Raw genomic sequence first — 14,256 nt, 5'->3', positions numbered from 1 at the left:
ACTGTCAGGTCTGCAGGGTGTGATTAACCTCAGTGACAACATTCTGATCTTCTCAGACACCCTGGAAGACCACCACACTCACCTCCAAGTCACCCTGAAGAGACTGGAAGACTGTGGGCTAACCCTTCACAAGTCGAAGTGCTCGTTCTACCAGGAATCTTTCGATTTCTTCGGGTACACTTTCACCAGAGAAAGACTCCTAGTGGACCCCAAGAAGGCCACAGCCATGTGAGCAGTAAGCACCCCGAAGAACCCCAAAGAAGTGAGAAGCTTTCTCGGCATGGCTACATACTGTGGAAGATTTATTCCAAACCTCGCTGTCCTGTCAGAACCGCTCCGTGGTCTCACACGCAATGACCACAAGTGGGAGTGGACTGTAGCTGCCAATACGGCATTCAATGACATCAAGGCAGCGCTGCTGTACAAGACGGTAATGGCTTACTTCCATCCGGGGCGGTGCACTGAACTGATCGTTGATGCCAGCCCAGTTGGCCTTAGAGCGGTCCTCCTTCAGGAGCACAGCCCAGAAGCTTGGAGGCCTGTAGCGTACACCAGTAAGGCCCTCGAAGACACTGAAACAAGGTATGCCCAAATCAAGAGGGAGGCCCTGGTGATAAAATAGGCTTTGCAACATTTTCACTTATACCTGTGCGGCCAGGAGTTCCACGTTGTGACCGACCACAAGCCCCTACTCCCGCTTTTTGCAGGATCGTCCAAGCTGGCGCCCCCAAGGATAGAGAGATGGGGGTGCACCTGCAGTCCTACAATTTCCATGTCCAAGTCCATGTCGCCTCCAGGATCCTCAGCGGATGCATTCCACTAAGAGGCATTCATGAAGATGGTCTCGCAAGGAGCGTGCCCCACAGCCATGACACTCGAGGGAATCGGCCATGCCACTACTGAAGATGAGACACTGTCCCGGGTGAAAACAAGCCAATGGGGAGGTGGAGCTTCTGATGCGAACGCTTAACCGAGCACTGCGCATTGCTGTAGACCAAAGAGAAGATGCAGAAGCAGCACTGGACCAATTTCTTGGCACCTATCGACAGACACCCCACAGCACCACCAAATGCGCCCCGTCCCACCTACTTTTCAAGCGGCCCCCATGAGATAGCATCCCGTCAGACCCAATGTGGGAGCCCCCAGATTGAGACAACGAAGCAGTTCAGGCAAGAAGGACAATGACCAACCTCAAGGCCTGTGAGGCCCGCTGGGCACAAGAGCCACAGCTAAAAGTAGGGGATCGAGTGGTGGTCAAGGACAGGCATCCATGCTGGAAGTTCAGGACACCCTATGAGCTCAATAGGTGGACAGTGGTCGGCATTCAAGGGACCATGGTCACTGCCCAACGCGGGCAACAGTTTGTCACAAGGAATGTGCCTTGCTTCAATAAGATCTGCGATCAAGGTTCGGCCAAGAAGAGTCTGAATGTCCCGAGGACACCCCAAGCATTTCCCCACGTGGTTCACCGGGGATGCTGAGTTCCTTGCAGGGGAACTTGCAAGTGTAGATCGACGAGGCTGTCCCCAGGGCTGGTCGACCCTGCCAGGACGAGGTGACTGGGGCACCCCGAAACACTCCAGCAGGTGCAGCAGTTAGTTCCAGCTACCGGAGCCAGAAGTATGGTCTCCGGCGAACCCTTCGCCAAGTCAAAGACAGAAAGACTTTGTGTGCACCTCTCCGTGAATTTGAAGGACCTGATGGTTGTGTAATAAAAGAAAGGAGGGATGTAGAGAGCCACCCTTCCTCTTCCCTACAATGTATCTTCACTACACGCATCCATACACCCCTCGGGCGGGCTCGACCCGAAGGGATAGATAAACGGCTGGAGACCGCTCGGGGTCTTCCGGCCAACATAGTAATCATGGTTGGCGTACCTTTGTTTGAGCGCTGCCGCGGCCTGCTTTCCATGTGGCCCCGCCGCGTTACACACCCCACCCAACACCTGCTAGAACACAGAATAAAGCTTGGCTGCTGCAGCAATCGTGCTGGCTGAAATTACCAGCCGGAAAAGTCATGGTGTGGTCTCCCATGCCACGCATGGTAAAACCAAACATGACATGCTATTTCAGAGCAAAATTGATCTATAAAAGCATGCATTCATTTTGGTCAGTATTAGTTATAATCTGGGCCTCAGTAAATATTTTTGATTTAGAATATTTTAAGGTTATTTACTAATGTTTTATGTGGGCACTCGCGTTGCACACATCGAGGTTAAGAAGTGTGTGAATTTGTTTACAATTTAATTGCTGTTATGAAAGGCCACAGGGACTAGTAAAATTGCACAGTGCCGCTGGAGCGCCTAGGCAGGCCTTAGTAAATCTAGCCCATTGCGTTTAAATGTATCTTACAAGAGATAATGAAAATCTTGCATGGATTTAACTTTCCCCTTTTCAAGCTGCCACCTCACACTGTCATGAATAGTCATGAAAATAAAATGAATAATAGGTAAACTTGTAGTTACATATTTTTTCTTAAAATCCATTTAGTAAATGATCCTTAATTACATTAATTATGGAAAACAGTACAGAAATAAACGCTATTTTACTATCCATCTTTCATGGCAAACTTAAACTTAGTGTACTGATCCCAATGATGCATGTCTGTCATTCTTCTCTTTTCATAGATATGGAGTTAAAAACTGGATTAATAAATATGAATGCCAAAATATCCCAGAAAGAGTCTGCAATCTCACGACTGAAATGGCAATTGCGACTGGAGGCTTTAACTACGATGAATACGTCGTCAGAGTGAAAGCGCGTTTCAAGAACTGCTCCTCTAACTGGGTGGTGTCAAAAAGGGTGCACCTGAAGGAATACAGTAAGTACTTGCGATGACTTCCGCCAGGCGTCAGATAACTCCACGTTATCAATGACGTGATACTCCATCCAGCATTTTACTTCGTCAAACTTCTGCTTCACTATATTACATTTGATTCAGCTGGGTTGGACAGGAAGACAGCTTCCAGAATGCAATTGGGTTCTTAAATGCATATCCAGGAGTAGATATGGTTCCTTTCTGAGATATAGGTACATGGTAGCCAAGCACCTCTTCCAAGACTGAAAAGCAAAGCTGAGAAGTGGAATTGGCACTCTCTGTACCAATGCACTCAAAACCAGGGCATTGCTTTGATCAGAAACAGTTGTAGAGCAATAAAAAGCAGGCAACCCCATAGGGCAGTCGTCTTCAAACTTTTTGATGCCAAGACCACGCATCAATTCTTCTTAGGCGCGAGGACCCCTTCCAGACAAAAAATTCTCGAACCTGGTACTCATTATTGATGACCATCAATGTTCTCCAGAGAAATGGTCAATCTGTGGTTGCTCCTCATTTGTACCAGTTTAACACCCATATATAGCAATAAGCAAAAAGAAGGTGACCAGTGCATCTTTACAAAGGGCCTTCTGCTTAGCGGCAACACTTGTTGCTGCTTTTTAGTAACTTTGGAACCTTTGAATTTTTTGTTAAAATCAGCAGATTATGCAGCAGATTATGGATTATGTGGAAAATACGGCAAATCTATAATTATGATAAAATCGCTGCGGCCACACAATCACATAATACCAGTGGTCCTTGGTATACTAGCTGTAATGCATGGGCTGCAACTTTATTGCATGGCATTAGAGGAAAACCATACTATATTTCATTGGATACTGACGGCTCTGCATTTACAGCTGCATGTAACTGGACGTAGCTGACCATCATTCATCATACTTAAAACATAGGTAAGTTTTTTAGGTCTCTCACCATCAGGTAGCTACATATAAAATAACGGCAGCTTCAAAGAATAATAAATACATTTTAAAAAGTTGTTACTCAGTGGGAAATGCACTATAATACATTAGGAAACCTCTATTAGTTAATGCACAGGAAAGGTCTGTGTGAAACCAGAGAGCCACAGAATTAATTGTGGTTGGTGTAGTGGAGATGTGTATTTTTACTGCTATGAGGCCGCAGCCTGTGACAGAAAGCACTGTGAATATGTTAGTCTTTATTTTATACTTGCATTACACACAGTATAAGATAGACCACTAAAAATGTGCAAAATGTTTTATGATAAACTGGTGCTTCCGAAATATACGAGCTGCTTTCAAAATACAGGGGCTTATTTATAAGCCCCTTGTGCTGCAGGTGCGTCACTTTTTATGACACGTTGATTGCGCAGAGTGCAGACCCGTATCTACGAGGCAATGCAGAGTCACTTTGTGTGACTTTTCATGGCCTCCTAGATATGGTGTACTGCAACGCAGCGCAAGTCAATGCATTGCTTTACACTGCGTTAGGGGGGCATTCCATGGGCGTTGCGGTGGGTTTTCCCATGGGTTTTGACACATTTCCAGATTTACAATGAATTGTAAACCTGAGGATGCCTGAAAACTGTATGCTGCCCCTGGGCATGTGTAACAAGAAGAAATATCTTTCTTTCTCCTCAATTGTTTCCTCTTTCTATGTGTAGCACACATAGAAAGAGGAAAACGCCTCTAAGGATTGTTTTTCGCAGGAAGGTGTGCCTTCTTGCACAAAAACAATCCTGCCAACAATGGTGCGAGGGTGCCTGTATTGGCACTAGGCACCAAATTGTGTGGTGGCTGAAAGGACAGGAATGCACTGTATCTTATAAATACAACCCATTCCTGCCCTTTTGAACAGGCATAGGGCAGTGCAGCAAAAATACTTGCGGAGCTGCCCTACATCATTTCATTGTAAATGAGGCCTATAGATTCTAGTAATATTTAGACCCTATGTAATGCAATTTTTTAGGTTGAGAATTCAAGACCTCTAGTTTATACTTTAGCATATACTTATTATATATTTATATGTGTATGTACTTTGTGGGTTCTAGCAGGATAACGTGCCAAATGACTGAGCAAAATTCAACGCGACAAACAAAAAATGCCAAACACAAACGCCCAAAAGGTTGCGATGCTCCGAAGCGCGATAACCAGTGACAGCCTTGCAATACCCACACGTCAAGCGGGAAAACACACTATAAAAGCCAACACAAAAAAACAGTCCAAGCACAGCGTAGCACCATGGATGCACCCGGACCGAGTACAGAGGAGAAGCCAAACCCCACAAGCCCCACAGAGGACCAACATGGAACCCCGTGTTCGAGGAAAGACAAGGAGAAGTGCAAGACATGGCAGTTCAAAAATATACACAAATCATTACGGATGGCAACGGTTTCAGCCCACCTTGCCTTGCTGGACGAGTCATGTGATGTTTGAGGTCTGCCCATTGCCCCGAATGAGGGGACACGAGTCACAACCATGGGGTCTGCATAGTGCTGTGCCAGCGGACTGCACCAACTGTCTGCTCTGCCGATAGTGATCAGGTGGAATGGTCTAACAAGGTCACATGTCATGCTACATTGCCATGTGTGTACTCCTCCCAGAAGTATGTCTGATTTGGGACCGTTGCCAAACGATGCTGTGCTGCTCCGACCATGGAAGTGCCTCACCTTGCACAGGTGTGTGTACACACGCGTAGTTCCACGCACATGCATTCAGAGTCCAGACGAAGGCAGACATGTCCACTGTTGTGGTGGGATATGTGAGCATTCCCCACAATGCAACAAGGTTTTGGGACCTGTGCTATGGATGACAATCTGATGTGGCTGCAGGAACGTAGTTACTCGTCCATGAACCAGCATAGCTTCATGGGCAATGTGTTCCAATAGTACATCGTTGTCGGTTTCAAGGAACACCAGGGTGACCCAATCCATTAACTGGTCCAGGCAGATGTGCTCAGTCCATGCCGGTTCCCCAATCCGCAACACAGCCCAATAGGGTAGCGCCTCGATGTGGTCACTGCACAAGAAGAGTTGTGCAATCTCCCATGCACAACTGCCAGCACATATGCCAAAGATCAGTGCATCCCATGCACGGGTATATGGGTGACACTCCTGTTCATGGGCCAACAGGGGGCGCACTGTCAGGTCATAATCCAATTCAGCTACCGTTGCGTTGGAAAGGCAGACCTCCATGGCCACTCGAATGTGCATTATCGACAGTGGAACAAGGGTTGGACGCAGGTGACGTAGGCAAGATGGAAACTCAGATGGTAACTGATTCGCAACACTGCCATTGGCACAGATCCCAACAGATGCAGCATTTGTGTGCTGTACAGTTCCACGTGAAAGGGGTTGTGCATGTGCCCAGGAATGCCTGCCATTACGTTTGTTGGTCTCGTAGCACCGGCACTCCTCAGACCGGCGGCAGTTCTCTGGATGATATGCCGCAGCTCAGGGCATTGAGCCATATGTGTGTGCAACATTTGGACATATGGGTAGTTTTTGACCAATGTGTCAAGGGCATCCCTTGCAGGTGTAGGTCATGCCGGGACAAGTGTATGTGGGGTGTGGGCATGTTGGTTTTTCATTAGCGCAGTTCATGGTGTGGGAGTCGTCGGAGGCTGGTTTGGTGTCCTACGCAGGCCGTGCCAGCCGCATTCAGGACCAAGGTCGGGGGGTCGGTCGGCCTTCCGCCTTGTGTGTATGGACAAAGGAGCTTTCATTCCTAACTTTAGTCTGTCTACTGCTTGCATTTCGGAGATGAGATGTGGCCTTCGTACCAACTTTGATGCCAGGCCTGTGATTTGGGGCACACGAATTTCGAGACACACGCAGCTGTTGGCATGCTTGCATGAGCCAAGGGCACGATTGGCATTGTGCTCCTTGTTCAGTCTCTCTCTCTCCCTGTCCTTTGCTAAGAGCCTGACACACCTTCTTATCTTGGATATTGTCTTGCAGGCTGTGACTCACAGATTGTCCTAGGATGCCCCACCATGACTCTTCACAATAGTTGTTTGGACACAAATTAGTATGTGACATTTTGTTTGATTTTTTTCAATGGTAAATGAATGACTTAGGATTTCTGTATTCAACTGTGCGTTGATTGCTGCAATTGTGCGACATAAGACGGGTGCTTTTTCCCATGTTTTCGGGCCTTTGATGTGCAGTGTCTTGGTCCGATGTGGTGGGGTGTGCCCGGGGGGGTGGGGGGTGGTCCTGGGGGTGGTGGTGGGTGTTGTGGCCCTCTTGGGTGTCCGGCCCACAGGATCAGTGGCTCCATGGCATCTGTTGTTCTTCAGGTGTGGCTCTCGGCTGGGCTCACTTTTGTGGTACAGGCTGTGGTCCGACTTTGCACCAGGTCAGAGCAGGTGTTAGTTTCCTGCTGCTAACATGCCTTATCGCCTGTTTTGGGTTCTTAACGCCGATCTGGCTGGTCGATGAGAATGTTGGGGAGTGGTGTTGTTGCAGCTTTTGGCACGGGAACGCCTACTCTGCATCTCATTAGCGATAGTTGTGGGGGTCATCACTGGCGATGTTTTTTGCGGCTGCTATTGCAGGTAAAATGGTGCTATGGGCTGTTAGCACCAGCTTGTAAATGGGGTGATAAATGTATCGCGATTTTGGCTACTATAAAGTTCTGTTAACTCGGCGATAGCTCCTTGAGAATATGTCCCTATGTAAATACAATGACAATTAACCCCTTTGCTCCTAGGCTTTCCCCCCCCCCTGTGCTAAGCCTTTCTTTGGCTATTTGGGGTAGTTCACGCTTAGGCCCCTGTAACTTTTTGACCACATAAGGTATCCACGCCGAATTTGCGTCCTTTTCTTCCAACATCATAAGGATTCTAAAGGTAGCCAGGGTTTGTGGATTCCCCTGGAGAGGACTCAGAAATTAGCCAAAATACACCTAAATGTTGTTTGTTTTTGGAAAAATGGGAAAAAGGGGCTACAGATGAAAGCATCTGATTTTTTGCCTACAAATGGTATCAAAAAAGGGGTTGTGGTGAGGAAATCACCATCTTCCCAGCTTTCAGGGACAAGCAGACTTTTGTCAGACAACCAAAGTTTTTTACACAGTTTTGGCATTTTTCTGGGACATAACCTATTTTTTTATTTTTTGTGCTTTCAAACTCCTTCCAGTTAATGGTAGAAATGGGTATAAAAGCAATTATAGATCCTGGATAGATATACGGTTTAGAAAATTAGACGAAATTCTGAATTCAGCAAGGGGTCATTTGTGTAGATCCTTCAAGGTTTCTTTATAGAAACTAACAGTTAAATATAAGAACATTTTTAAATTAGTTGAAAAAAACAGCCAATAGTGTCAACGTTTTCACCTGTAACTTCTTCTAATTATGACAGCTGTTTGAAAGCAATATACCATTACATCTGCTGGACCTTTCTGGTTGTGGGGATATATAGGTCTTGTAGGTTCACTAAGAACCAGACAAACCCAGAGCCAATAACTGAGCAGCGCCCTGCAATGGTTTTTTCACTGTGCACCGGGTTTATAGCAATTATTCAGGGAAAATGTATACATGAAAAAAATTGGTATGAAAGACACCTATGTATTTCTGAAATGGGAACAAAATATAGAGTTTAGTAGCAGTAGATATTTGCACTTTTCCAAAATTGGGAGTACCCATACTAGCATGAGAGTTATAGGTCATTTTTCAAAATGACTTCTTTTTTATACATTGTCTTTCATTTGGAAGGCAGAAATGCATCAAAAGTGCATAGGTAATAATGGTTGCTCTACAATTCTGTGTTACCCTAAGTCTCTCAATAGAAATGGTATCTCACTTGTGTGGGTAGGCCTAGTGCCCGTGACAGGAAAACAGCCCAAAACACAACATGGACTCACCACATTTTCAGAGTGAAAAATGACACTTTTCTTGCAAAGTGCCTGGCTGTAGTTTTTTAACCCTAGCTCTGCCGGCACCTAAGGAAAACCAGCAAACCTATACATTTTTGAAAACTACACAGCCAGGGAAATCCAGGATGTGGTGACAGGACTGGCTCTCACCAGGTTCTGTTACCCAGAATCCCTTGCAAACCTAAAATATTGTTAAAAAACACATTTTCCTCACATTTCTGTGGTGGAAAGTTCTGGAATCTGCGTGGATCCACAAAATTGCAACCACCCCGCTTTTCACAAAGTCTTCTGAGAAAAATGGTACCTCACTTGTGAGGGTAGGCCTAGTGCCTGCGGTAGGAAACGGCTCAAAACGCAACGTGGACACACTACATTTTGACAGTGAAAAATTAACCTTTTTTTGCAAAGTGCCTAGCTGTAGTTTTTTAACCATAGCTCTGCTGTCACTTAGGGAAACCTAGCCAACCTATACATTATTTGAAACTAGACACCCAGAGGAATCTAGGATGGGGTGACTTGACTGGGTTTCACCAGGTTCTGTTACCCAGAACCCCTTGCAAACCTAAAAATGTGTCAAAAAAAGACATTTTACTCACATTTCTGTGGTGAACAATTCTGGAATCTGCGTAGATCCACAAAATTACACCCACCCCGCATTCCCCAAAGTCTTCTGAGAAAAATAGTACCTCACTTGTGTGGGTAGGCGTAGTGCCCGCGATAAGGAAACGGGGCAAAACCAAAGGTGGTGATGGACGGAGCGTTGACAATACAAGCACTCACCCCCAGTCAACTGATCTGGGTTTAATACATCACCGTTCTTTAGCCCACTCTGCCACCCCAGTTCAGACGTGGCCATATGCAATTCAGTCTGACCCTGTGCCTCATGGGAATAGTCCAGCCGGTGAACAACACTTACAACGCAACTTTTACAACGTAGTGCCTTTACAACGCGGTATTTACAACGCAAACCATTACAACGCATTGCGCTGGGGGGCGCTCTAGGATAGGGAATAGATTTAATTTACTATCCAACACCTTCCCTACTATCCACGGGGACTGGAGTTGGAATAGTAAATTAAACTATTCACTATCCAGCGCCCCAAAGCACTATGCGTTGTAATGGTATGCGTTGTAAAACTCCCGTTGTAAAAGCATGCGATGTAAAAGCATGCGTTGGAATGTCATACATCCGTCCAGCCCGAACTGCCAAGCCATGCCTTCCCTGGACCGGAAACAAGCTTCCGAGGACCGGTTTCTGGCATTACAGCCATCTTCAGCCCGGCTTGCTTGAATCCAGTGGCAAAGTGAGCAAGGGACTCACGTATGAGCATACCCTGCCAACTTATGACGAACAAAGCAAAACCAAAGGTGGTGATGGACGGAGCGTTGACAATACAGGCACTCACCCCCAGTCAACTGCTCTGGGTTTAATCCATCACCGTTCTTTAGCCCACTCTGCCACCCCAGTTCAGACATGGCCATATGCAAATCAGTCTGACCCTGTGCCTCATGGGAACAGTTCAGCCCAAACTGCCAAGCCATGCCTTTCCTGGACCGGAAACAAGCTTCCGAGGACCGGTTTCTGGCATTACAGCCGTCTTCAGCCCGGCTTGCTTGAATCCAGTGGCAAAGTGAGCAAGGGACTCATGTCTGAGTCCCTTGCGATAAGGAAACGGCGCAAAACGCAACGTGGTCACACCACATTTTCACAGTGAAAAATTACCCTTTTTTGCCAAGTGCCTAGCTGTAGTTTTTTAACCATAGCTCTGCCGGCACCTAGGGAAACCTAGCAAACCTATACATTTTTTAAAACTAGACACCAAGGGGAATCCAGGATGGGGTGACTTGACTTGCTCGCACCAGGTATTTTACCCAGAACCCCTTGCAAACCTAAAAAATTGCCAAAAAAACTACATTTGCTTCACATTTCTGCGTGGGTCCCCCAACATTCTCCTACCCAGAATCCCCTGCAAACCTCAAATTTTGCTGAAAAAATCACTTTTTTCTCAAATTTCTGTGTGGGAAATTTCTGGAATCTGCGTGGATCCACATATTTCCTCCCACCCAGCGTTCCCCCAGGTCTTCCGATAAAAATGGTACCACACTTGCGTGGGTGGGTCAAAGACCCGCGACAGGCAAGGTCCCAAAATCTATTGAGGCGACAACAAAATTACCTATCACAAACCAACCTGGTTTTGCAAGGGGGATCCCATGAGTTTTTGGTCCAGGGCTCAGCGGCCATCTAAGGAAACCTACCAAACCCACACATTTATGGAAACTAAATACCTGGGGAGTCCAGTGAGCTATGGCTTGCGTGGGTCCCCCAACATTCTCCTACCCACAATCCCCTGCAAACCTCAAATTTCACTGAAAAAATCAATTTTTTCCTCAAATTTCAGTGTGGGAAAGTTCTGGAATCTGCGTGGATCTGCAAATTTCCTCCCACTCAGCGTTCCCCCAGGTCTCTGGATAAAAATGGTACCTCACTTGAGTGGGTAGGCATAGTGGCTGCAACAGGAAATTTCCCAAATGGTACTATGGAGACTTCAACATTCCCTATAACAAAACTACCTGGTTTTGGGGGGGGGGGGCACCTGGGGTTTTGGCCCGGGCTCGGCAGCCATCTTGGGAAAGTACCAAACCAAAACATTTCTGAAAACTAGACACCCAGGTGAGGCCAATGAGGTATGGCTGTCGTGGATCCCCCAATGTTTTCCTACCCAGAATGCCATTCAAACATCTAATTTAGCTGAAAAAAGTTACCTTTTCCACATATTTTTGTGTGGAATCACTGTGCCTGCACAAATGTCCTACCCCACAGCATTCCCCTGAGTCACCCAAGGAAAATGATACCTCACTTGTGTGGGTGGGGCAAGGGCCTGTGACTGGGAAGAGCCCATAATATAGGGTATAAGGGTATAGCACCAAGAATTCTAAGCGCTACATTTAAAAAAAAAAAAGTTTTTAGCCAATTCTGCATTGGACACCCACACAAGTGAGGTATCATTTTACCATTTGACTCTCCCGGGTGTCTAGTTTTCAGAAATGTTTGGATTTGGTACTTTCCCGTGATGGCCAAAACCCCAGGTGCCCCCCCCCCCACCAAAAAAAACCCCAGTTAGTTTTGTTATAGATAAATTTGAAGTCTCCACAGTACGATTTGGGCCATTTCCTGTTGCAGCCTCTATGCCTATCCACACAATTGAGGTACCATTTTTATCGGGAGACCTAGGGGAACGCTGGGTGGGAGGACATTTGTGGATCCACGCAGATTCCAGAACTTTCCCACACAGACATTTGAGAAAAAAGTACATTTTTTCAGCAAATTTTGAGGTTTGCAGGGGATTCTGGGTAGGAGAATGTTGGGGGACCCATGCAAGCCATACCTCGCTGGACTCCCCCTGGTGTCTAGTTTCCAGAAATGTGTGGGTTTGGTAGGTTTCCCTAGATGGACAAATATGTTTGCACAACCACCTATTCCTCAAGCATACATACATACTGGTTGGATTTGACACGAGGGGGAGTGATGGTTCAGTATATACAGTAGTATTAACCTGAGATTTCACAAAAATGAAATGCACTGTGGATATTTGAAAGGACGAGAAACTAAACCATTGACTCACAGCTCATGAGCTATAAAGGAACAATAAGGCACCACCGCTTTACAGGCCATTCAAATACCTTTCATACATGATAAACACAAGACCATTCACACCACCAGGCACGAAACCAACACATTACAACATTCACAAAAAGGGACACGGTACACCCTGCTTGACAAAAACGACAAACGTTTTTGCACAACTACCTATTCCTCAAGCACACAAACATACTGGTTGGATTTGGCACGAGGGTGAGTGATGGTTCAGTATATACAGTTGTTTTAACCAGAGATTTCACAAAAATGAAATGCACTGTTAATAATTGAAAGGACGAGAAACTGAAACATTGACTCACAGCTTGTGAGCTTTAAAGCCACGACAAGGCACCAACCTCTTTACAGGCCATTCATACACCTTTCATAGGTGTGACACATACAAAACCATTCACATCGGCAGCCGCGGACCCAGTACATTACAATACTCACACCAGCAGACAGAGCCATTCAAGGGCCCATTACTTTCACTTGCCCACATTCCTGACACAGCAACCACACCAGCTCACAGATTGCATGGAGTGGCGTTTGGCTAGCAGTGTGTGTAGGGACCAGCAGCAAGTCACTACTCACATACCGCCAGCCAAGCGTCAGTCCACCCACACTGCCAGCCAAGCGCAAGTCCACCCAACACCACCAGCCCATGCACACCACCAGCCAAGCGCCAGTCCATTTACACCGTCAGCTAAGCACCAGTCCAGGCACACCGCCAGCCAAGCGCCAGTCCACACTCACCGCCAGCCAAGCGCCAGTCCACGCATACCGCCAGTCAAGTGTCAGTCCACGCACACCACCAACCAAGCGCCAGTCCACACACACCGCCAGCCAAGCACCAGTCCATGCACACCACCAGCCAAGCATCAGTCCAAGCAAGCCACCAGCCAAGCACCAGTCCAAACACACCGCCAGCCAAGCGCCAGTCCACGCACACCACCAGCCAAGTGACAGCCTACACACACCGCCATCACATTTAGGATATTTTTATACAAAAAAGAAAACACAAACACATCGCAAATAGATACAAATCTACTAACACAAAATCTGAAACTAAATACATTGCACAAATGCCAACCTTGAAACTGAACAAAAATATAAAATATTAGAGACCAGGCAGGTCACTTGTGGAGTAGTGTGGCTCACTGGTTAGAGGCGGCAGGCCTAAGAGCAGAAGTCAGCCTGGGACCAGGGTTCAATTCCCGACGCGGCAGGGTCGTGGACCTTGGTCAGCGTACTCGATAATTCTCGCTTCGGTGCTTACTCTAATCAGGGGTTCCACTCGGCAACTCTGGGCATTAGCTTGCCTAATCTCCACAACGGCCCCACCAATTCCGGGGATGCCTGGCTCCACCTTGGGGACTCCCAGCAAGGGACCATCCCACAGGGAAAGCCAGGACGGGTTCCCCAGAGTTATACAGCGCCGGGACGCCCCGTTGCTGGGGCAGCTGTGCGCTTTACAAGTATACTACATTTACATTTACATTTACTTTAGCACTCATGGATGCTCCCAAAAATTCTTTTGCATGTGGTACATTCTAAAGCAAGCAGGCACACACAGCCCAGGGTTAGAAGGATACTCGGGCAGTACAGACGAGTCTCCTTCCGTGTACCTCTTCGCCAACAGACTCTACATCTCCTACTGGGAAAGTCTTTTGAGGGTGTGGGAGGAATGTGATCAGGAAAGTGGTGATCTTTCAATCTAGCCACATCCTCCACCTCTCCAACTCTAGAAACACTTGCCTGTTCCACTAAAACAAGGCTGTCTATTACAGACTCCTGAAACTTAGCAAAAGTCATCTTTGACTCAGGACAAAAATCCTTGAATACAACAAAACCATTAAAGGTTGCCAAGTGGAAAAAATGGATAGCCAACTTCTTATACCAAATGTAAGACTTACGAAGAGCAGTGTATGGTTCCAACCTCTGATCTACTCT

The 14,256-nt window shown here is 46.7% G+C and overlaps 1 protein-coding gene across 1 annotated transcript in view; it reads left to right on the top strand.

The window, feature by feature from the left end:
- The window catches only part of IL22RA1 (interleukin 22 receptor subunit alpha 1), a 159,776-nt gene that overhangs the window by 101,992 nt on the left and 43,528 nt on the right, over positions 1-14,256 (top strand). Inside the window, exon 3 of the mRNA XM_078681254.1 lies at positions 2,627-2,820. Coding sequence (XP_078537380.1) covers positions 2,627-2,820 — 194 coding nt within the window. The remainder of the gene's footprint in view (positions 1-2,626; positions 2,821-14,256) is intronic.

The sequence above is a fragment of the Lissotriton helveticus genome, chromosome 3_1 (assembly GCF_964261635.1).
Source record: "Lissotriton helveticus chromosome 3_1, aLisHel1.1, whole genome shotgun sequence".
Classification (NCBI taxonomy): Eukaryota; Metazoa; Chordata; class Amphibia; order Caudata; family Salamandridae; genus Lissotriton; species Lissotriton helveticus.
The sequence above is the reverse complement of the archived record's forward strand: the minus strand, read 5'-3'. Positions and strand labels throughout refer to the sequence as shown.